At 33.0% G+C, this 23,408-nt stretch overlaps 6 protein-coding genes across 7 annotated transcripts; 5 read left to right on the top strand and 1 right to left on the bottom strand.

Moving 5' to 3' along the window:
• Positions 1-89: 89 nt before the first annotated feature.
• Positions 90-9,167, top strand: LOC125876147 (uncharacterized). 2 transcript variants are annotated; one of them, XM_049557261.1, is made up of 14 exons: positions 90-303; positions 419-483; positions 1,263-1,454; positions 1,898-1,995; positions 2,281-2,474; positions 2,611-2,774; positions 4,255-4,593; positions 4,685-4,749; positions 5,156-5,204; positions 5,319-5,475; positions 6,245-6,329; positions 6,414-6,483; positions 7,793-7,933; positions 8,599-9,167. In XM_049557261.1, exons 1-14 carry the CDS (start codon positions 195-197, stop codon positions 8,890-8,892), a joined length of 2,022 nt encoding a protein of 673 aa, XP_049413218.1. In that variant the 5' UTR covers positions 90-194; the 3' UTR covers positions 8,893-9,167. The 2 variants fall into 2 exon arrangements, with proteins under 2 accessions (XP_049413218.1, XP_049413217.1); XM_049557260.1 differs by having other exon boundaries at positions 2,608-2,774.
• Positions 9,168-9,285: 118 nt separating this feature from the next.
• Positions 9,286-10,576, top strand: LOC125876150 (threonine--tRNA ligase, mitochondrial 1-like). The gene has a single exon (XM_049557263.1). It carries the CDS (start codon positions 9,330-9,332, stop codon positions 10,569-10,571), a length of 1,242 nt encoding a protein of 413 aa, XP_049413220.1. The 5' UTR covers positions 9,286-9,329; the 3' UTR covers positions 10,572-10,576.
• Positions 10,577-10,669: 93 nt separating this feature from the next.
• Positions 10,670-11,437, bottom strand: LOC125876658 (uncharacterized). Its single transcript, XM_049557879.1, has 2 exons — positions 11,154-11,437; positions 10,670-10,902 (listed from the first exon to the last, which is right to left on the bottom strand). Exons 1-2 carry the CDS (start codon positions 11,381-11,383, stop codon positions 10,779-10,781), a joined length of 354 nt encoding a protein of 117 aa, XP_049413836.1. The 5' UTR covers positions 11,384-11,437; the 3' UTR covers positions 10,670-10,778.
• A 4,195-nt stretch (positions 11,438-15,632) lies between these two features.
• On the top strand, positions 15,633-16,034 carry LOC125877697 (glycine-rich protein 23-like). The gene has a single exon (XM_049558924.1). It carries the CDS (start codon positions 15,633-15,635, stop codon positions 16,032-16,034), a length of 402 nt encoding a protein of 133 aa, XP_049414881.1.
• A 2,214-nt stretch (positions 16,035-18,248) lies between these two features.
• On the top strand, positions 18,249-18,774 carry LOC125877198 (putative glycine-rich cell wall structural protein 1). The gene is made up of 2 exons (XM_049558532.1): positions 18,249-18,255; positions 18,407-18,774. Exons 1-2 carry the CDS (start codon positions 18,249-18,251, stop codon positions 18,772-18,774), a joined length of 375 nt encoding a protein of 124 aa, XP_049414489.1.
• Positions 18,775-19,793: 1,019 nt separating this feature from the next.
• On the top strand, positions 19,794-21,122 carry LOC125877696 (glycine-rich protein 5-like). The gene is made up of 2 exons (XM_049558923.1): positions 19,794-20,005; positions 20,677-21,122. Exons 1-2 carry the CDS (start codon positions 19,837-19,839, stop codon positions 21,120-21,122), a joined length of 615 nt encoding a protein of 204 aa, XP_049414880.1. The 5' UTR covers positions 19,794-19,836.
• The last annotated feature ends 2,286 nt before the right edge of the window (positions 21,123-23,408 follow it).

The raw sequence follows: 23,408 nt of genomic DNA, 5'->3' as shown, positions 1-23,408 counted from the left end.
AGCAACATAATTTAATCAAGTTTATATTATTTTAATTTAGTATAAGTATAAGCACAAAATGATAAGCATTATCAAAGTCATGTAAATTTGACAAACGCCGTCTACGGATTAGCGTGTTTGACTCCCATAGTCCCATTGATTTTATTTGTTCCCTCCATAAATCCATCAATTTTCCGACGAACTCGGCGGAGGAAATGGAGGCGTCATTCGTATCTAGAGCAAAGACGGCCTTCCATTCTGCGGCAGCTAAAGCGGAGAAAGTTTTCACTGATATCAAAAAATCTGATCTCATCAACGATCCAGGTTCATCCATCTCATTTCTCTTTTTTTTTTCTTCTTCTAATTACTGTAAAAATTAGTTTCTATTGCCTGTATACATTTTTTTTTTTGCTTTATCGGACATTCAAAATTGGAACAGATTCGGATAAACAATCGCCGGCGACGTCAACGAACGAGATTTCAGACGATAAGGGCGAGTCTAAGGTAAAAATTTTGTTCGCTTTGTTTGTTTCCTTGTAATTGTTATCATTCTGATTTTCCGGCATTTTCCAGTTGGAATGCATATGACTCGGAGTTCTTTTTATTTTATTATTTTTTTTATGTTGATGAAGATGATGATAATGTGAGAAAAAAGAGAATGTTCGAGTTTTGAGTTAAATCTCGTTTAGATTTATGATTAGAAGTTCAAAGTCAACTAGCTAAATTCATTATATATTAATCAACTATGACTCAATTGGCAATTAGTTGGGGTTGGCTGTATGAATCTGTCCTGTTTCTCTGTTCAGCTCTATATACGGAGGATTTATCATAGTTAAACTATTTTTATCCTGCCTGTAGATCGAGGTACTATGCTTGGTTAAGCTAATGTCGATAGATTGAGGACTTATCATAGTTAGACTATTTTTGTTATGCCCACAGATCGGGTTACCATGCGTTGTTAAGGTAATATAGGCAGATTGAGGATTTGTCATAATTAAACTATTTTTATCTGGCCCGTAGATCGGGATACTATGATTTGTAAAGCTAATGTAGGAAGATTTAGCTGGCTAATTTCAATGCTTCAATTTTCTTTTGTTTTTTTTTTCACAAGGAGCAAAGTAGGTACAAATTGGTGTCAACATAGTTGTTTTTAATTTCTTAATTAATCTCAAACTGTTATGTTTTTGGTATCTTTAACTTGATTTTAGCTGTTTGTTTTGCTGTATACATCTGATAGTATAATGAGCTGTTGTTAAGTAATCTTAAGGATGCCTTGTTGCCAGGACAAAAAGAATTCAAGGCGGAGGCCTCCACCAATAAAGGCCAAGCAGGACTGGCAGGAGAGGTTTAAGAACATAAGAATAGGCAAAAGAGGAACTGAGGGCACTGACAAAGCTGAAAGTCCAGGAATGGCATATGCAATTTTTGATGAAAATATTTGCTTCATGAGTGAGAGAGAAATACCTGATTCGAAGGTGAGTTATCCACTTGTTCTACAACACAAGGTTCTTAATATACAAAGCATTCTGTCTTCGGTATTCCTTTAGCTGCTTTTATGCCCCCTGGTTATTTCTCACCTAATTCTACCTCTTGACATGCAATGATAGCTGTTTGTTAGCGACTCTGTCCCCATTTCATATTGTTTCGGAAAGGTTCTTATATATATATGACCTATACTTGCAGAAACCCTTATTGGTACTTGGTTGAGGCTAAAGATTAGTTTATCTTTTTGCAAGTCAAGAGTTAATGCTGTTGTCAAACCTAGGCTATACTCGAGCATTATATACTTAATGAGCATTAGTTCTTGTATGTTCGAACAAATTTTCTTCACTCTTAGAGTCAAAAGAATTATGTAAATATGCAGTATATGTCCTTAAGTTTGTTTTTCTAATGATATGAGTTTCTTTACTTCCTCAAGGACTCTGAATCAGGTTTGAGGATGGAAGAGTCAAAACATCGGGACAGAGATGTCATTCCTCCAGCCTCTGTCATGAAGCAATTAGCTGTAGCTGTCGAGTAAGATATTTGTTTGTCTTTAAATTTTAACCACCTCAATTTTAGTTGGGTTCTCTGTCAATTTTTGCATGTCATTGGCATTCATATGAAATGTTTGATTTTTGCATTGTTCAGTTCCATCATGCTAGTGAATTCTCTTCCATATCCTTGCAGTGGTTCAACAAACACCTAGACTGTGAACTAAATAAGAATGTTTATCACTTATGTACGTGGGTGTCTTTTTACTCAAAATTGATGATGCGGGTCTGATCCCTTTTCCTTTCCCCCCTATTGCCCCCTTCCTAGGGCTGGAAAGAGGTGTATTACAATGAAAGACTTCCTAGCTTCATCCAGAGGTTCCTCACCCATCATGGAGAGGGCTAGCTTAAGCTTGTCAGCAGTGAAGTCATTAGTGCTACGTGAAAAAGATGACAAATTTGCGGGTGAATTTGGTGCTGATGACAAAGTCTTGTCTCTTATCAATTTACTGCTAAATGCAGGTAGATGCCAGTTTCTTCAATTATGTGGTGGAATATGATTCTGTATTAATTATAATTGTAATTTCTACTTGAGCTATTTGGATTACCCTGTGTGATTTTAACTTCCACTGCAATATCTGCAAGATACTTGTAGAAGGACACTTTCCTGGAAGGAAAGTAGATTCTGCAAATGCTTCATCTTTGCCTAAGGATCTTCATGGTGCTCCTCCTGAAAGTTTTATCGTTAATCTTGCTAATGTAACTGGACGTATGAAATCACTGCATAAAATGGCATTATTATGGTGCAAAATTGTTGCTGAAGTAAGTATACTCTACAAAACTATTTCACACTTAATTTTCTTAGCACAGAAGGATTCCTGCTGTCATAGGGATATCTTTTTATCACTTATTCTGCTTGTTGCATTACTTATGTCACACACCAGCTTTTTCTTACATGAATATGCATTGAACTATCTGTCCTGCTGTTAAAGGAGTGGTTTCTGAAGAATAATAAAGCAGCATCACTTTTCACCCCTGATTGAATGTTTCAACTATATCTTTCTGCTATTAGCTAGCTTTCTTGAGGGTAGTGAACTACTGAACTTGCCAAAAAGAAAAATTTATTCATCTGCAATGATCCTTGACCAGCAAGGCTAGTAGGGATTGGATGTTCATGTTCTGATGGTTAAGTTGGCTACTGTAATGCAAAATATATAGTATATTAATGAATAACATCTTGATGGTTACCATGGTTAGAAGTAGTAAGTCGTTGATTTATTTTAGTTTAAGCTTATTTTTATTTTCTTAGTGGTGATGATAGTGCTGGAGGTTGATTTGTTTTAGTAATTGATTACCATTTTTTGACCTGGAGTCAACTACTTAAGACTAGGAGTGCACACGACTTCTTAAAAGATCACAATCAATTGACTTCTCTGGTAAAGTCCAGATTTATAATGTTAAAAGACAGTCCTTAAAATTATCCCATTTGTCCAAGTCTTGGTGGATAGAGTTAGTTGGTAACTTGTGCTACTTCGAGGTAGCAGGTGCCCCGTGGAATTAGTCGAGGTGCAGCAAGCTGGCCCAGGCATCATGGTTATAAAAATAATAAAAGAAGGTAGTCTTTGGAATGATAAGATCCAAACTAACCAGAAAGGCTTTCAACCTTTTGTCAAATTCTTTCTCCATTTACTACAGGAAAAACCTAACTGCATTTGGATAAGACTTGCGAGCAGGAGTCACACTCTTGAAGCATAATTGTTGTAGAACAATCAAAGAAGACTTTGTTAAATTCTGCTTTTTATCCTTATTTCATTGTCTTTGACTTGATTGCAAGAAAAACTGCAGATCCCCCCCCTCCCCCCCCCCCCCCCCCCCNCACACACCAACATACAAAATCCCAAAGCTAATATAGCTTGATAGTTAAGACTACCAATCAAGTTGAATTTCATTTTTCAACCATAGTGATACACTATGACAGGTCTATATCCTTGTTTGAAAGTTTTTGCAAATTGAACCTCTTCGTACTCTTCTCCTCTTCTGATTTTATGGAGTTTATGGAACCCTTTCCAGATTTTGTAGCGTCCACTAGTGCATTAATTCACTGGCCTCGTTCGCTTAAGCTGCACTGACATAATATCTTCATTAGTAGATGTTGACCCCGTATTCAAATTGTCATAGATAGTTGATCCTTTTAATATTATATCATCATCTAGTTAGATCATTTCCTAATTTAGTTGATGTGCTGTGAACATAGTCTTGTAAATGCACTGAGTACCACATCTTCAATCTTCTTTGCATGCAGTTGAGGAGGCTGTGGTCGGAAGGACAATATATCCCTGGCATTCCTCCAGATCAAATTCCGGACCTAAATTCATGTCTTTTGTATCAGCAACTCCAGGTTATTAACCGTTGCATTTCCAGGAAAAAGCGACGCATTGCAGCCACTGAATCGTTGGATTCGGTTGTCAGGCTAGGAAGTTCAAATACAGATGTTCTTGCTGCTGACGGCACCCTTCCTGCAACTCCCGTCTTGTATGCTAAAGTTAACACAGGAGAATTGATTCTTCAGCTAGGAGTGGACAGCCAATCTGATCTAACAATGCTGGAAACGGGTGAACCTATATATACGCCAGTAATGCAGGTTTGTGGACCGGAGCAGATGTTATGATACGAATTGGATACCTTCCACTGTTAACTATTGATCGTTTATGACCATGAGTATATATATGCAGGAAGAACCCTTGCTAACGGAAGATCTAATCAAAGAAACAGAGGAGCTGGTGCTCCGAACAGGGAGGTAATGCCTTTAGGCTGTTTTGTTTTCAAGATCATGCTGCAAATGTCCATAAATGTAGACCAATCATTAATAGTAGCAGTTTAACACTTGCTCTGCAAAAACATTTACTTTACATATATCTTGCTTACACTAAAATTTGCTTCACTAAGCATCATTTTATCAACAAAACAAAGTTGGCATTAATTATTGACGTTGTTCAAACTATTTTCATTTTTCTTATTTTCTAGTTATTACAAATACATCAAGGAACTTTGAGTTTTTTTTCTGTATTAAAGAATACAATCATCTGATTTCTTTTGTTCCTTGTCTCACTGCTGCCCCTAATGCCTCAAATATTCCAAGTTATAGACACAAGTAGGATAATCTTGACCTTTTCATCTGAAATGCTCGTCTTTCCTATCATCAGTCTTGGAGCTGGGTGCTCTCAACTCCTGTCTGACATGCAGGCTTTCAAGGTAAAGTTTCAGTAACAGAATCTGTAATTTAGAGTTCCCTGAAGTACCTTCTCAAGCTTGCAATTTGGCAGTATTTGACTGAAACTAACATGCAAATTTCCTGAACTCTACTAGGCAGCAAACCCTGGGTGTATATTAGAAGATTTCGTTAGATGGCATTCTCCTCCTGATTGGATGGAATGTGATACACATGATGGAATTAATGAAACCCTTGATGCTAATGACTCATTGTCTGGAAGAGGCCAACTGAGTACTCGAATGCAGAAAGAAGGTTCTATTCTAGTTAACTCAAATTTCATGTCACAATTCTCACCTCTTGTTTTCTGAAAATCACATTTCAATTGCTAAAACAAGGCTATTATTGGATTTGTTTGTGTTTGTAGAAAGATGAGACTACCTCTCAAATTGGACTGTACCACAAATTGGTTTGATTTGTTCATTAGTCACTTATAAAGTGTGCATACCTAGAACAACTGTTATTGGTTACATCAATGAAAGCAGTCCATTGTATTCTATTCTTATAATCACAGAGAGTAGGCTAGAGACCATACAATAGGCTATATATTAAAAAAAGGAAGCTGCTGAAAAACTAGTGCACTGGTTGTAAATACAGAAGGAACAACTATAGGTCATTTAGTAGTTAGCACACAAATGAGACAGTACCTTCCAAAATGGTAGTTTTTTCCACTTGTACATTCAAGTACTCTAGTAACTCCAGTGGGTCTTGGTAGAAGAAACATTCTTTTAGATCGTGCAGCAGTGCTAGGTATGACGAGGGGGTCTATTCACTACTCATTATGCTAAGCAGGTTGTAGAAGAATATTTTAAACTAGTTGGCGGAAGTGGTATTTGGGGTGGGATGGAACAAAATACTAACTTGCACTAAATTTGCACTGTCCTCTTAAAATTTCTCGCGGTTGCTTTATGATTGTTGATAAGGTGATCAAGTACAAACCATCTTTGAGCGCATTTCAAGCAAGAATAGGTGGAAGAAGTGTGCAAAACTTTATCTGACAACTTCTGTGGATTGATGTTTTTAGGCAACTTGTGGCGCGAACTGTGGGAAACCTCAAAGCCAGTGCCAGCTGTTAGACAAACTCCTCTCTTTGATGAGGATTTGGCAGTGTAAGGTTCTAAGCTCCAGGCTGGCTTAGAAATCCAAACAAAATGTTGTGATTTTTTGAAAGGAACTCTATGTGACTTCTGCAGGGAAAGTATTCTGGATAATTTAGAGGATATATCTCCACATGAGCTTTTCAAGCAGCTGTTTATATCTCTTGTAAGTCCTCTTATGCATGTTTGAAATGTGTCTCGTCTTAATTTTCATCTGTATCTTCTGTTACTCTCATTCCTCAAACTCCCATAAGGAAAGAATTCAGCCTGTCACTGGTAAAAGAAATAAAAAATGAATATCCACAGATATATAAGCCTGTGGACTAGCAGAAACTCTCTTGTGGTAGTATTGCAGTTCCATGCTGAACAAGGTTTCTGTTATTGTTTCAAGGCTTGGTATTTTTTATTATGAACATAGATTTTGAATTTATATCAGCCTCTTATGTGGAAGTTTCATCTTATAAACTCAAATATACAGTTGAGAATTTGCCATTTTTATGCGTCTTTTTTTTTGTCAAGAGGAAAAAGTTGATGAAATTTGTGCAAGACACAATTTTCTTTCCTATATTCCATCTACTTTTGGTAGCCATAACAATTATATAGTAATAAATTGGGAAAATTGTATATAATAGCAAACTATTAATTCAAATTAAATGCTATAAATATACTTTGATTTAATTGTACCCTCTAACAAACTATTGCTATTTTCGCCACTCTCCCTGGTGGAATCTCGCTCGCCCTCTCTCGCTTTTATACAAACACAAATGTATAAACTGTGTTTGTGTTTGTATAAAGCGAGAGGAAATTGTATATATACATATATTTTCGTTTCCCTCTCCCAGATCTTGCTTGCCACTCTCCCAATTCTTGCTCGCCACCCTCGCCTCTCTCGCTTATACAAACAGAAACGAAATGTATAAATTGCGCTTCTATTTGTATAAAGCGAGAGAAAATTGTATATATACATGCAAATACATATATCTTCGTCCTATACACTTATAATTATACAATACAAATATTTTCCTGCCCAGTTTTCTTTTGCCTTTCTCTCTTTCTTGTTTTATACATACACAGATTATACAATTGATCTTTGTATACAACTGCTTTCTTTTGTATATGTATAGCGAATTATATAACTGCCTTCTTTTGTATATGTATAGCGAATTATACAACTTTTTTTTTGTATATGTCTAGCGAATTATACATATATTTGTTTGCTATGAAGCGCAATTATGCAAACTTTGCTATAGCATACAAATATGAATTTTGTGTTTACTATATGTGAAAGTTGCTCTAATAAATTCCTCTCACATTTCCATTACATAGTAAATAAAGCATTATTCTGGCTAGGTTGTGATGTTTTCATCTTCCAATTTTATTTTTTGTTTTTTTGATAAAATCACCCATTAATCTTGGGTTAGCTTTATTCAGCTTCCAAATCATATAACGTATGTTATATGGTATTTAAATTTCAGTTGGGATCAGGGTTTGTAACTGCTGAGGCCACCCTCTCCAACAATTCAAATTTAGCGAAGCTGTTCAATGATTGTAAAGAATATGTCATTCTCACCTGTCACAGAAGCAACTGGGTTGACAAAGTTGATGAATTGTGCCAGGTATGTCTTACCTAGCTTGGTGAAGGTTAATTAATAAGCTTTCTGACTCTTGTTACTGGATACAAGCACAAGTCTTGCTCCTGAGACATTCTTGTGCATTTGACTACCTCTCATTGGCTTATTATAAAGAACTGGTAACTTTCATCCCATAGGGCTTTGGTTCTCTAGTAAGAGAACAACACATGATGTGTAGGTTAGGTACATCATAAAAATACTGATGTTGAAGTGGTGAATTTTACCGGAGCAGGCTCATTATCCACCGAGTTTTGCAGGCCCTTGGGGAATTTCTCAGTTATAAAATTAAAGAAAAGAATAAGAAAATACTAGTAACTTTTCAGGGATACAAGGTTCATACTGAATCCACCGAAACCTATTGACTCCTATATAGCCCAGTTGCTAGTCAGCACCCCCCACTCCTATCCCATCAGAGTGTGTGGGTGGGGGTGGGGGTGGGGGGTGGGGAGTAGAGAAGGAGAAATGGAAGCAGCATTCTGGTGCTTGTTATACATCCTTTCTGCAATTTTATTAGCTTTATAGTGCTGGATGACGCTACATAAAATCATTGATTTGGACCCAAAATTTGCAAAAGTAGCATTTGTGAATGTCAGATTATTACTATAATAAGTTGTTATGCCGTGATGAGTTACAATTAAACTTTTTACTAGGTCTACGAGACTGTTGAGACAATGGTACTCAGTCCAGATGAAGTTATAAGGATCACCTTTCAACCTGAAGAACCTTCAGCTGCACCCCCAAATGAACTAAAAAGTCGATTCAAAAGGCTTAGCCTCATATTCAGAAACAAGGATAAGCTATCACCACGAGACCAGAAGAACCAGGAGGAGAGTCCATTACGCCAACCATTCTCATCCATGTTTTCAAAGAAACCTCCTAAGCCCGACAGTTCATCTCCAGATAAACCTGTTACTTCCGTCGAAAATGACTGGACAATTGTATAATAACAGTTTTTTATTGTTGTTCATTATGTAACTATAAATATATGTTACTAGTTTTAGGCACAGAGACCCGATGAATATTCCAGCATTGTGGGTTTCAGCTGATGCTTGTGACGAAACAGTTAATGGAAGAATCTTAGTGTATTTTATATGATGGAAGTTATTTTTCATGAAAAACATTTTTCCAAAACATGTTTTTCATGAAAAAGTATTCCTCAAAGATGCTTACCTAAAGTTTAATACCAGTAATTATAAAAATATATATGGTAGCTTTCCAACGTAGTATTATTTTTGGATGCAACGAAACCTAATTTGTGTAGGATTAGGATTTATTATCAAATTCTTATGCAAATAGGTTTTCTAAGTCCTCTATAAATACATATTTTCCTTCATTGTGGTTGCCTCCATCCACTTTTTTCTTGTCTGCAAACTGCAAAATTATGGGTCAGGAAAACGTCGAGACGCTGGAGGAAGCAAACAAATATGATCACAGAGAACTAAACAAGAAGCAGGAGCTTTTCTATTTTGATCCAATGAGCCCTGGAAGTTGCTTCTTTCTTCCACATGGTGCTCGAATTTGCAACAAATTACTCGAATTCTTGAAGAATGAGTACTGGAAAAGAGGCTACGAGGAGATTTGGAGCCCAGATATATACAAGATGCAGTTATGGGAAACTTCAGGTCATGCTGCAAAGTACAAGGAAAACATGTTCGTGTTCGAGATTGATGATAAAGCAGTAGAACAATTGGGGTTGAAGCCAATGAACTGCCCTGGACATTGTAAAGTATTCGGTCACAGAGTTCGTTCCTACAGAGAGCTACCCCTTCGTCTGGCTGATTTCGGAGCTCTTCACAGGAACGAAGCTAGTGGTGCCCTTACAGGTTTAACACGTCTCAGGCAATTTCACCAGGACGATGCTCACATCTTCTGCAGGGAGTCACAGATCAAGGACGAAGTAAAAGGCGTCCTGGATTTCATTAGTTATGTGTATGCCATATTTGGTTTCAGTAATATTGACTTCAAGTTATCAACAAGACCTGAAAAGTATATCGGAAACTTACAAAGTTGGAAGAAGGCTGAAGATGCTCTTGCTGAAGCATTGAACGAATTCGGAAAGCCCTGGGAGATCAACAAAGGGGACGGAGCTTTTTATGGTCCGAAAATCGATATCAGTGTATCTGATGCAATGAAAAGAAACTTACAATGTGCAACATTGCAGCTTGATTTCCAGCTTCCTGAAAGACTCAACCTTTTATACATAGCAGAAAACGATCAAATTCGAGAAAGACCAGTTATGATACACAGAGCTATACTTGGATCAGTTGAACGAATGTTCGCTATCCTCTTTGAGCATTACAAAGGTAAATGGCCTTTCTGGCTTAGTCCTCGTCAAGCTATTATCTGTCCTGTTTCCAACAAATCTCAAGCGTACGCGTTTGAGATCTGGAAACGATTACATGATGCTCGTTATCATGTTGATATCGATGTTAGTGACAAGACAGTTGGGAAAAAGGTACGTGAAGCTCAACTCGTACAATATAACTATATACTAGTTGTTGGAGAAGAGGAAGCTAAGAACGGTCAGGTTAGCGTTCGAGTCAGAGACAAACGTGATCATCAAGTCATGACTGTTGATGAACTCCTTGATCAGTTCAAAGATATGGTTGCATCGTTTCAGTAGTATTAATTTTTGTCGTATTTGTTTTGATTGTTACTTAAATTTTGTTATAATTGGTGTGTATTGATGGAGTTGAGTTAGTTACTTGAGTTCATTATTTATACTAGTGTGAACGCATTAAAATCTATCCAAATATTGTATTCATCGAAACAGTACAAAAGAGACATTCAACAAAACAGATGAATTTGTGCTCTTCTAGCTAATTAATCTTCATAGAATATCTTTTTCATCAGTTTTGTTATTGTTGGTGGTAGTGTCATCTTGTTGAAGATCCTTCATGATGAACTCTGGCACCACAAAATTTGCAATCCAGTACATAAACAGCATTACTGCACTGTCAAAACAAGTTACCAGTAAAGAAAACATAAGCAAACATCATCTTTGGCACTTGACATTCTTTTTAGAACACATCATCTTTGGCACTTGACATTCTTTTTAAAACAAATCGAAACGAAGGGAGTAGAAATTTATGTGCAAATATATCATTTTTTCAAATTGTTCAAGATATTATGTGAATTCGTAATATATTATCGAATCTAACGAGTTAAACTTAAAATTAAAAAAAAAATAAAGAAAAGTACCAACCCAGTCTGCAGCAAAACTGACAAATCTCCAGAAGCAGCAGGTGAATTAACAGCCTTAAGTGGAGCAATTAACAGAGGCCTTTTTCCTTTTACAAAACTAGTAGCTAATTTAGTATTATAATGTTGCTGCTCCAATATACAAATTGGTTTTGATTTATGGTATTGGTATGTGAATTTGTTGGTTGAAAATTTTAGTAATATTGGAGAGTGAAGGTTAATAATGCACTTCATATTAGTGGAAATTGAACTTTTTTTTAAAAAAAATCTATTAAAGTGGGTGTAATTTTAAACAAGGAATATTTTTGATGATATAAGATAAGGTTTATAAGGAAAGGAGAGAAGGGGAGAAAGAACAAAATTTATGGTAATGGATAGTGGGCTTTATTTTGGATCAAAACCGGTTTAGTTGGATCCATGAACATCATTAAGTGGGTCAGATGGCCCATTTAACTTTCAACTTCTTCCCAGCTAGACCCAAAAAGGAAAAATTATGTAAAATAGCAAATCTTTAGCCTATATTATGTCTATAGCTACATTTTAAGAAAATTGTAATTCGCGACTAGAGTTTTCCCAATTTTAGCTATTCTATTTACTAATTCTATAAATTTAGAATTTATATAATTCGGTTCCTGATTATATAAATCCAGAATTTAAATAATTCGGTTTGTGATTTTATAAATTCAGAATTTGTATATGCTTGCCATAGCAATTTGTATACGATTTATGAAAATTTTATAATAAATATGTTTGTATATTGGCAAGCGAAATATACAAATGGGGTTCTAAAAATTTTGAAATGTATAAATACAGAATTCGTGTATACTTATCTTGTTTGTATATTTAGCTTGCGAATATATAAATAGGCAAACGAAACAATAGAGTGTAATTACCGAAACTATAGTTATAAATGTCTTATTATATCTATTATCTTTGCTATTTCTGAAATTTAAGTCAAATACATCAAAAAAAAAATTAAAAAAAAATACTTTGACTTCTCAAAACTTGATCAACAACATATACAATATAGTTTTACAAGTAAAATTTAAAAAAGTAGTTTATATGTCAACCTTACTTCTATTTTAAAGGTAAAAAAATTACTTTCGATAACTCCTCAACTCAATAAAAATTAATTCAAGCAATCGAGAAAACGAAATAATAAAAGTACAAGAATCCAAAAAAGAAAAAATACTACATTAACCCAACACAATCAAAATACATTTTTGTCGCATAGTTCATTAAGCCAGGCGGTAGGTAGCACAGTGAGTCACAGAGTCAGTGATGATAATTCATAAGCTGTAGAATAGACACAACTTCGATATGATAGAGTTTTAGCTTATTATTGATCGAGGACATGTTTGTAGATAGCAAATTGCGGAAAATATAAATTAGGGTAAAGTTATTTATACTAGTAGTAGTAGCATTATTTTTACAGTTTTTTGTATTTTAGTTTTTGTTATTATTTGATATTTCTTATACTTTGATTATTGTATTTCTTTTGTTGTAATTAATATTCAAAATGATTCGTCGTGTTTTCTATAATATTTTGATATGATTTCGTCACCTTCCTTATTTTTTTTTCCATACTACTTTGACCTATTTTCTTTTCTTGAGTTCAGAATCTACGTTTGGAAACAACTAATTTTTCTACCTCCTGATTAGGGATATATATGAATGCGTTCTACCTCCTTAGATCTCACTTTATAGAATTACACTAACTATATGTCATTATATTGTTAATCATCTATACATATACATATATCACTAGGCTTCACTTTTCATTGTCTTCAAAATTATAATTTATAGTACTTTTCGTATAGTTAGTAATATCTTAATTTTTAGTTTAAAATATTGAATTAATCTAATATAATTTAACTTTAAAAATTAGTCAAATTGACTTGTAAAAAGCGCACAACTAAAAAGAGACGGAGGAAGTAAAATATAATACAACCTGCACAACAACGTAACTTAATTCAATTGATAATATTTAACCTTTTTCAACTGTCAAAAGTCTTGGCAATTAAATTTTCTTGAGACCAATTTATGTTTTTTTACCTCTATATATACATATATCACTAGGCTTCACTCCTCGTTGTCTTCAAAATTACAATCAAGAGATGATTAACAAGTTTTTTCTTCTCATGGTTCTATGTGCTCTCTTTTGCTTTGTTAGTGTCACCAAGTTTGTTTTTTCGAAGGTCGATTCAAAGGTAAAGGCCGCTAAAACTATCGCTTTAAGCACAAATATTTAAAGTCTCATGAAATTTACTGTTATTATACATAAATATTGACTATAAAATGTATAAATATAGTTATCATTAATAAGATTTCAAATACGTATTTATAAATGTTCTTTTTCCTTTTTGGATATATATGGTGTAAACTTACATTACAAGCCTTGTTCTTCAATTTTTGAACTTTTTTCTCCTTTATGTGTGTACATTAATTCATTTCATTTTTCTATTTTTAATGATCATATTGGATTGGTTTTTAGTTTCGACTCGATATTAATTACTTTTTTTCGATATTATGAAATAAATTCAAGATTTTGACTTAATATAGGTTGTAAAGTCTACTGCAGAACCATCGTCCCTGGTGGATTCCAGGAACTACATGTTTGGAGAAGAGAAGTCATTTCATCATCTTGTTGCCTATGGTGAAGGCCCTAGTGGGGGTACTGGGGGCGAAATGTCAAGAGGAGGTTCTGGTTATGGTTCTGGGGAAGGGTATGGTGAAGGCAGGGGTGGTGGAGGATATGGAGGTGGAGGTGGAGGTGGAGGAGGAAGTGGTGAAGGAAGAGGAGATGGTTCCGGTTATGGTTCTGGGGAAGGGTATGGTGAAGGAGGTATAGTGGTGGAGGATATGGAGGTGGGGGTGGAGAAGGAAGTGGTGAAGGAACAGGAGATGGTTCCGGTTATGGTTCTGGGGAAGGGTATGGTGAAGGAGGTAGTGGTGGAGGATATGGAGGTGGTGAAGGTAGTGGCGGAAGAACAGGAGATGGTGGTTCTGGTTCTGGTTATGGTAATGGAACTATATCTGGTGCAGGAGGAGGAGGGGGAAGAGGAGGAGGAGGAGGTAGCGGTAGTGGTAGTGGGGGCATGGATGGGAATAATGGCAGTGGTGAAGTGGAAGGGGAAGGGGAAGGTAAAGATTATGGAGGAGGTGGAATACCGTGAACACGGGCCAATGCATGGAATACAAGCCATGCATGCATAATGTACTCTACTCAAGCATGTATGAAGTACTATTCATGCATGCTTCTACTTCTTTTTTTGTTGCAATTTTTCCTTTCTATCTTATTTTCAGTTCCTCCTCTCTTTAATAAAATAAAAATCAAGGAGATTTATTAAGAGTCGAGATGTAGTGTACTTTATTTATGTTGGGTTATGAAGGGTGATTAGGGTATCATGCGGAAGCTTATAATTGCAATCAAGACAGTGATAAATTAGATGACAAAAAAAGCGATACTAAAACATAATATTATTAATATGAAAACTAATTTAAAAGAAAAATATTATAACTGTTGAGAGAATAAATCTCCCCATAAACAAGAATCTTAAACGACTACATTGTGTTATGCTATGAGAATAAGGATCTTCAATTTATAGATCTCCAAACATTTCCTCTAAGGAAAGAATAAACCAAATATAAGAAAATTATATTTTCCTTTCAGAAAAACCCTAACAATTTCTCCAATTGGCAATATATATAATAAAATTCTTCTTCTTAAGTGAACATAAAATAAAAATTTACTTATATATAATGAACAGATAAAAATAAATGAATGGAGTAATTAAAGTATCAGAGGCAGAAAGTAACACCAAAACGTAAACAACTTGCATCCTTGAGACAAATACTTTAAATTATCTTAATGGTGTTTAATATTTACTGATTCGATTAATTTTGACTTATTATGAATAACCCCCCCAAGAAACGAAAAGGCATACCTTATCAAACAATTTTTCAATTTCATGACTCAAACAAATGCATGTTCTGGGCTCTCATTTTATATGTTGTTGTTTGAATTTAACGAGTCAAATCTTTTACTTTTAATTTGCTAGTGAATCTGGACATGGAATTTTTAGGTTCTTTGAAATAAAATTAAAAAACCAAGTAAAAAGTAGATAAATAAAAACAATCACAATATTAAAAATATATATTTAAAAATACACATTATTAAGAGGAAAAGTTTTCAAACTTCATAGCTGATATTATTTTCCTACTATTTGATTATATTCATTGAACTTCTAGTAAACAATATTGTTCATTAATTCATACTTAATAAAGTTACATGTTACATATTGTAAATTTCTAAATTAATGCAGAATTTCCGTTTCTTATTTCTCTATTAATCTAGAGTTGCATTTATATACATTACATACGAGTTATAACTATAAATTATACGTTGTTATAAATTCTGTCCTAACAATTCCTAACTCACGAAATAGGTTTTTAGCAATTTTAAAAAATATTGCATACAAATATGACTTCGAATTTCATGATTATGATAATTTTGGGAACTTTAATGTACACAAGTTCCGCTCGAAATCTTATCGGGTTAGATTTTCCCGATAATTATAATAATAATAAGGTTCCACGAGTTAGTAGCTCATTTGGAGGTGGAGGTGGTAGTGGAGGACACGTTGGTCCCGATGGCATGGATTTTGGAGTAGGTGTTGGTGTTGGTGGTCAAGTAAGTGTGCCCGGTGTTGGGTCAATTGGCGGTGGTGGAGGTGGTGGAATAGGTGGAAGCATAGGTAGAGATGGTTCGGTTTCTATGGGAGGTGGTGGTGGAGGAGGCATTGGTGGTCAAATCGGTAATGTAGGCTTTGGGGGCGGACAAGGTTTTGGTGGTGGCCAAAGTTTTAAGGGAATTCACGATTAATTTGATTGTCTGATTTTATTATTGAAAATAATGAATTTTATTTTAAATTGAGTAGAGTAGTTCAATTTTTTTCTTTATATATATTCATCGCGAAATGCTAACAAATTACTCTTTTATAACTATTTAATATATGATATTTCTTATTTCATTAATTTAAATTCTGCATCACCCCAGCTACAAAATTACTACCAATTTGATCCTGTCTCCATTTTCTATATGGCAGATACGATTTATTCCCCCAAGTACGTATAATAAAATAAATACTTTATCGTGGTCCATAAAATTATTTAATAAAACATATTAATATTTATTGTTCAGATTATTCTGATATAAGAATGCAAAATTATAGATAAAGAAGCATTTATCGATCGACTAACAATATTTATGTTCAATTTAGCTCTAATTATACGCAAATGAAATCGTCAAAAAGGATACAAACAAATTAAAGTATGAATTAACTCGCAAGGGATATAATTTTATCTAACTGAAATATCTCTATTTAGATCACAAAAAATAACGATCTCTCTCTATATATATATATTAAAAATAGTGGATAAATAAAATAAAACGGATGGGGTAATATAGTAATTTCAGCAATAAATAAGAAGACACAAATTTTACACATAAAACGCATTCAATGAATGCGTTTTATGTGTAAAATTTGTGTCTTCTTATTTATTGCTGAAATTACTATATTACCCCATCCGTTTTATTTTATTTGTCATTTCATTCTCAGCTCTTTCTATTTAGGTCTCTGAGAAAGATTTTTTCAAGTTTTCAACGACATGACGTTTTTTTAAAAGATAAAATATTTATCTTTTCTTGATATTATAAAAGTAATAAATGAAATAAATAAATATATTTTTAAAATAGTGGACAAATAAAATTAAACGGAAGGGCCGGGGTAGTATAATAATTTCAAAAATATATAAGAATACACAAAATTTTACTGATAAATCGCATTTGTTGAATGCGTTTTATGCCTTTCATTCTCAGTTCTTTCTATTTAGGTATCTGAGATGGGCTTTTTCAAGTTTTCAACGATATGACTTTTTTTAAAAGATAAAATATTTATAAAATAGAGGACAAATAAAATTAAACAGAACAGGTAATATAGTAATTTCAGCAATAAATAAGAAGATACAAAATTTTACTCATAAATCGTATTCGTTGAATGCGTTTTATGCCTTTCATTCTTACCTCTTTTTATTTAGGTATCTGAGAAGGCGTTTTTAAAGTTTTCAACGACATGACTTTTTTCAAAAGATAAAATATTTATCTTTTCTTGTTATTATAAAAGTAATAAATGAATTAAATAAATAAATTTTAAAAATAGTGGACAAATAAAATTAAATGGAAGGGGTAGTATAGTAATTTCAACAATAAATAAGAAGACACGGAATTTTACTCGTAATCGCGTTCGCTGAATGCGTTTTATGCCTTTTATTCTCAGTTATTTCTATTTAGGTATCTCAGAAGGGGTTTTCAAGTTTTCAACGACACGACGATTTTTTAAAAGATAAAATATTTATTTTTTCTTGATATTATAAAAGTAATAAATGAAATAAATAAATATATTTTAAAAATAGTGGATAAATAAAATTAAACGAAACGAATAATATAGTTATTTCAGCAACAAATAAGAATACACGAAATTCTTCCCGTCATTCTTCTCATGATTATGTATTCATTAAGCATCAAAATTAAAAATAGAGTTTATTCCAGTTCTCTAATCTCTGGTATTTATGTTACTTCATGAAGTTACATCAAGTATAAATATTAAGAACTTTCTTTTTATTTCTCTATTTTTTCTTTTTCCAACTCGCTTAATGCGTTACTTAAGTTGATGCTCTTTAAAAAATGTCTTTTTATCTACAAGAGTAATTAGAACAATGTTGTTTGTTGTTTAAGGTAAGAAAAGAATTATCATAAAGTTTTAGATTTGCTCAAAACCTTTAGAAAATTAATTAGAGGAAGAGAATGTGCGTTATAATTCAATTTTATGAAAACTTTTAAGTGGATAATTTTTCACCCATTAAATATTACTGTTACAAATATAATACTTATGTTCAGTTTTGGTTCTCACATTAATTATCGAGAATTTAATTATCTTCAGCAATTTATCTCTACAATATAAACTCTTGACATTGTGTATAATTATATATATCTTGAAAAATCTCTTTTATCTTTTCCACACAAATACAAACACCAAGAATGAAAAGTAAGGATTCTTCAAATTTAATATTTAGACTATTAGTATAAATGTTTTAAACTATATATTTATTTAACGTGTTGTAACAAGATAATTTCCATTATTTAATAATCTCACCAAAATAAAAACTTATATATGATGTACATTTATTTTCATGCAGTGTCAACACAATATTCAAAGGCATTTATTTTTCTAATATTTTTGGGAGTATTTGCACGTGACACATCAGCTAGAATACTCCTAGGAGATGCAGTAGCTACAGTTTTTGAGATCCCAGCTGGTGTAAATGGCTTAGGATTTGGTCAGATTATCGGAGGAGCTGGCGGCAGTAGTGGCGGCGGAGGTGGTGGTGGCGGTGGAGGTGGTGGTTTTAGTGGCGGAAACGGTGGTGGATTTGGATTTGGCTTTGGTAGTGGCCATGGGTCCGGCTTAGGCGGTAGCGGCGGTGGCGGTGGAGGTGGTGGAGAGAATGGTGGTAGTGGTTTTGGATTTGGGGTCGGTGAAGGTTTCGGCGGTGGTGGCATTTGATCTAATAAATTTGTGGCATATGTAATTTAATTTTATGTTTATTTAATAAGCTTACTATATATATGAGAATATTTAATTTCACTATTTAAAGTTAGCAGTTGTTCCATTTAAATAAATAATTAGTGAATAATATAGGCATGTTTATGCTTATAGTCATGACTTTTTTGTTTAATTGATCGTTATTTTTTCCTTCAAATAATATAGTCTGAATTTCAAGAGTCAAATAACAAAGTTTTATAATTAATAATTGTGTGCGATCTTAAGTGCTACTATCCTACTTGTATCACTCACCACTCGTAAATAGTTGATCTTGATTATTATCTATAATATTATTGGATCGAATTACATCGATGAAAGAAAGTCATCATGTTCATCTCATAAAATTCACGATTGAGAAAAACTATTTTTAAGAATGATCAATTCTAATAATTATTCTTAGAATATATAATCTAAAAAACAATTGAGAAAAAACTTTTTTTCTTATTAGGTTATTATCAGTTAATTAGCTGGTTAAATAAAGTGGTCGAAACTGAGACGTTCAAAACCAATTATCCAATAATCATAGTCCATAGAACACTAAACATTTATAAAAAAAATCGACAAATCAATAACTCAAATCATTAATCAAATAACTCAATTATCGATTTGAATTATTGATTTGACCCGAAATTATTCACACGACCCTAGTGAGAACAGTTAGATACTTGGATTCAAAATACACACAGTAACGCAGAGTATATAAAATCCTTTTGTCTGTAGTATTTACATGATATGTCAAAATCAAAATTAAATGGTCATCAATTTAATGTTTACAGAGTCAACTTCTTCAAAGTTGTGATGATAACTCTAAATTAAATTTTTACGTGCATGGCTTACAAATGTCAAAATAAAATTCATGCATTCATTTACGTATAATGAATGAAAATTCAGTGTACCGTTGAGTTTTTTGGATTTTTCTGCCTATAAAATCCCCTTTACAATCCTTCAAAATTCTCACACAACTTTTATTATATTATAGTAACTCTTTTTGGATAATATTAAATTTCTAAATTGCTAGAAAAAATGTTGGCTAAAATTTTATTACTTCTTTTTGTGTTTTCACTTGGAGCTTTTCTTGTTTGTGCTAGAAATTTACCAAGTGAAAACGAGTCTCTTGCTGCAGCAAAATATGGAGTTACTGATTATCAAGGTGGATTAGATAATAATATTGGTGCTGGTGGATTTGCTGCTGGTAATGGAACCTTAGATGTTTTTCGTAATATTGTTAAAAAATTTAAAATAAATTTTAAAACTTTATGTATAAAAGTACTTGAAATTTTCAATATTTTACTAAAATTGAAGATAAATTTAAGTTTTGAATTAAGAGAAATGATTGTTACAACCTCCAAATGACCTTGTTTCAACTCAATATATTATTCCTCATCAGGTGGTCGCTGAGTTAGTGCAACTATTAATATTTAAACACGTTAAAGATCCATCTCTTTGTGTCCATAAGAAAGATTAGAGATCGATTTTTCTATCAACACTTGTTTAGTTGAGTTTGTTTGTTGCATCAAACTTGTCTATAAATTACATTTCGATAAGTTGGTGCAGCAGATATTATCCATAATTAGGAAGGTTAGAGCTCGATTCTCCTTGTCAACATTTTTTTAGTTGAGTTTGTTGCTTCAGACATGTCTAGCGTACTCCTATAATTTACAATTCTTGAGTGGTTCACAAGATATTACTAATACAAAAATAAATTTTTTAGTGTGCATTCAAAGGGTAGCGATCGGTGAAAGAAAAATTGCTACCTTATTTTGTTAGATATTAGACAATTTAACGATGAAATTCGTAGCTAATTTCATAGTTCGTAATCTCTCGTCATAATTATTCACTAGTATTGTTGTGTTTATGAAACAGGTGAGCCAACTGGGCCGGGTCTAGGAGGATCCATTAGTGGTGGCGTTAGCGCCGGCGTCGGAGGAAGGTTGGGTATGGGAGCTGGGCCCATTAGTGGAGGAGCTGAAGGTCGGGTTGGCGTCGGGATCGGTGCCGGAGCAGGTGCAGGTGTCGGTGCTGGTGCTGGTGGCATGGGCGGTGGTACTGCCGGCAGTCCACCTGGCATTGGAATAGGCGGCAGCGGCGGGGTTAGTGGTGGAGTAAGTGGAAGTGGCAGAATTGGCGCTGGCGTAGGCGGCAGTGGCGGTAATATTGGTGGCGGAGCAGGCGGTAATGTTGGCGGCCCAGGTAGTGGAACTGGCGGCGGATTTGGCGGCCCTGGTAGTGGAGCAGGTGGAGGATTTGGCGACCCTGGTAGTGGAGCCGGCGGAGGGTACGGCGGTGGATATGGCGGCGGATGGCCATGAAATTAACTAACTTAACTAGCAGTGCCGTTAAAGCTATCGTATTAATGTTACTAGTTGCATTTTAATTTCATGTTATGTGCTTTGTGAAATGTTTGAGTAGGATGTAATGATATAATGTAATGTTGGTTAATAAATTAGTGTAATTTTATATGTGGAGTTTTAAAACATAGCGTATGATCAGAATATATCCTTCTTTTATGAATACATAGTTTTTTTTAAAGATAAAAATCCAATTTAGAATAAGAAAATCGTATTTTCAGACCTAAATTAGATTACAGTAAATAATTGATATATTAAAATAAAAAATTAAATATTTAAAAACTATACGAAAAGTATTATGAATTGTAATTATTTTTATATCAATATAATAAAAAACATATCTTAAATTATTATTCAAAATCTATATGGTTCGATTCGAAAAAAGCTGCTTACAATTAAAAAGAAACAGTGGAATAATTATTTTTCTAGGGAATTGTAAGTTTTTGAGCTTTTAAGGATGAAAAAACAAATATTCTTAGTAGGATATTTTTCCTCCTTTAATGAATTTTATGGGGAATGAAGTTGAAAAAGTTTGAGCCAATAAATCACGAAGATGAGAAGATTATACCAGCATTAAAAAAAAAACTAAACTTATAGTATTGAAAATTGTTTAAGGTATTTTATTTATTTCAATTTATATATCATTTGAATTTCAAAAATCAAATAATTTAAATGTATAGTGAATTTGGATATGTATTTAAGATTTTTAAAAATAAATTTATCATGTAATTTTTTTTTATAAATTACCATAATAATAATAATTCAAGACATTTCAAAAGTATAAAAAAAACAGAATCAAAGAAAGCAGTACACATCATCAATGTATCATATGATTGAAGAATAATTAGGACCGATCATGGTGGTGAACAAGTAACCAATGGCGGATCCAGGATTTAGAGTCTGTGGATGCCAAATAGACTTATCGATTAAATTAATTTTATATTTGATTAAATTATTTGTCTTTTCGATATATATCATAAATCAATCAATAAATTGTAAATAATAAGATATTACACTTTTATTGAGTATTTTATCAAATAAAAGAAAAGTCAAAGGAGTAATAATGTAATTAATTTAATTTAAGTCAATAACAATTATAAAAAAATAAAAATAAAATAAAAATTGTGCCAGCTGTTTTTCCTTAAAAAAACGTGTTTGGAGCCTTTTTTTTTCTTAAAAAACGTCTGCATCAAATTTCTCAAAAAAATAGGTACAAATGGGATTCGAACCCGCAACATCAGCCTTCTAAAGTTGCCCTCCTACCATGGCACCACAAGACAGTTTTGTTTTATGGGTGACACGCTTTATATTTATATAAATATTATATATATATACCTATGTATATATAGAATTTCCGTCGAAGTTCGGGAGTGGCGTGGCACCCCCAAACCTCTGCATAGATCCGCCACTGCAAGTAACCACATTAAAAGCAAAGATATAATCACACAAAATCGTAATTAAAGAATTATGATTAATGTAAGCCTACTTATATTATCGATCTCAAATTCACATAAAAGAATCCATGAAGACTGCGGTAAATTGACAACAAACATAAAATTTATTAATTAATAATGAATTTTCGCAATAAATTTAACATTATGTATAATATTTTCTTGCGAATTAGTATTTTTATTGTTAATCTAGCCAATAAATAAATAAATTATTTTTTTCGTTTTAATTTGTTTGTCTTACTTTTCTTTTTAGTCTATTTAAAGTTGAATGTCTTTTTCTTTATTGTCAAATTTTTAATTCTAACTTTCTACATGACATGATTAAGATAGTAAGATTTAAAAGTCTCGTTTACTTTATTAAATTTCATATTAAGTTATAAAATTGAATAAATAAATTGAAATGAAAATAATATCTCAATTATATAGTACAAAATATGGATCTAAACGAAGTTGATTGAAACGATATATGGTTTACAATAATTCCTATTATGGACCCAACTTGATTGGAATTGAGGCATTATTTTTTATTTTATATTTCCATTTTTGTTTTTAGAAAATATGTAATTACAATAATTCCTATTATGGACCCAACTTGATTGGAATTGAGGCATTATTTTTTATTTTATATTTCCACTTTTGTTTTTAAAAAATATGTAAATAAGTTGATCGAACATTAAACAAAGTTATAAAACATAATGTGAAGGTCATATGCGTGACTTCTATGAAATGACGAGCCACTTACTATTAAAAAATTATAATAGGATGACACTTATTCTCCAATCTTTAATTTGTATAT

This window comes from Solanum stenotomum, chromosome 9, assembly GCF_019186545.1.
Source record: "Solanum stenotomum isolate F172 chromosome 9, ASM1918654v1, whole genome shotgun sequence".
NCBI lineage: Eukaryota > Viridiplantae > Streptophyta > Magnoliopsida > Solanales > Solanaceae > Solanum > Solanum stenotomum.
The sequence above is the reverse complement of the archived record's forward strand: the minus strand, read 5'-3'. Positions and strand labels throughout refer to the sequence as shown.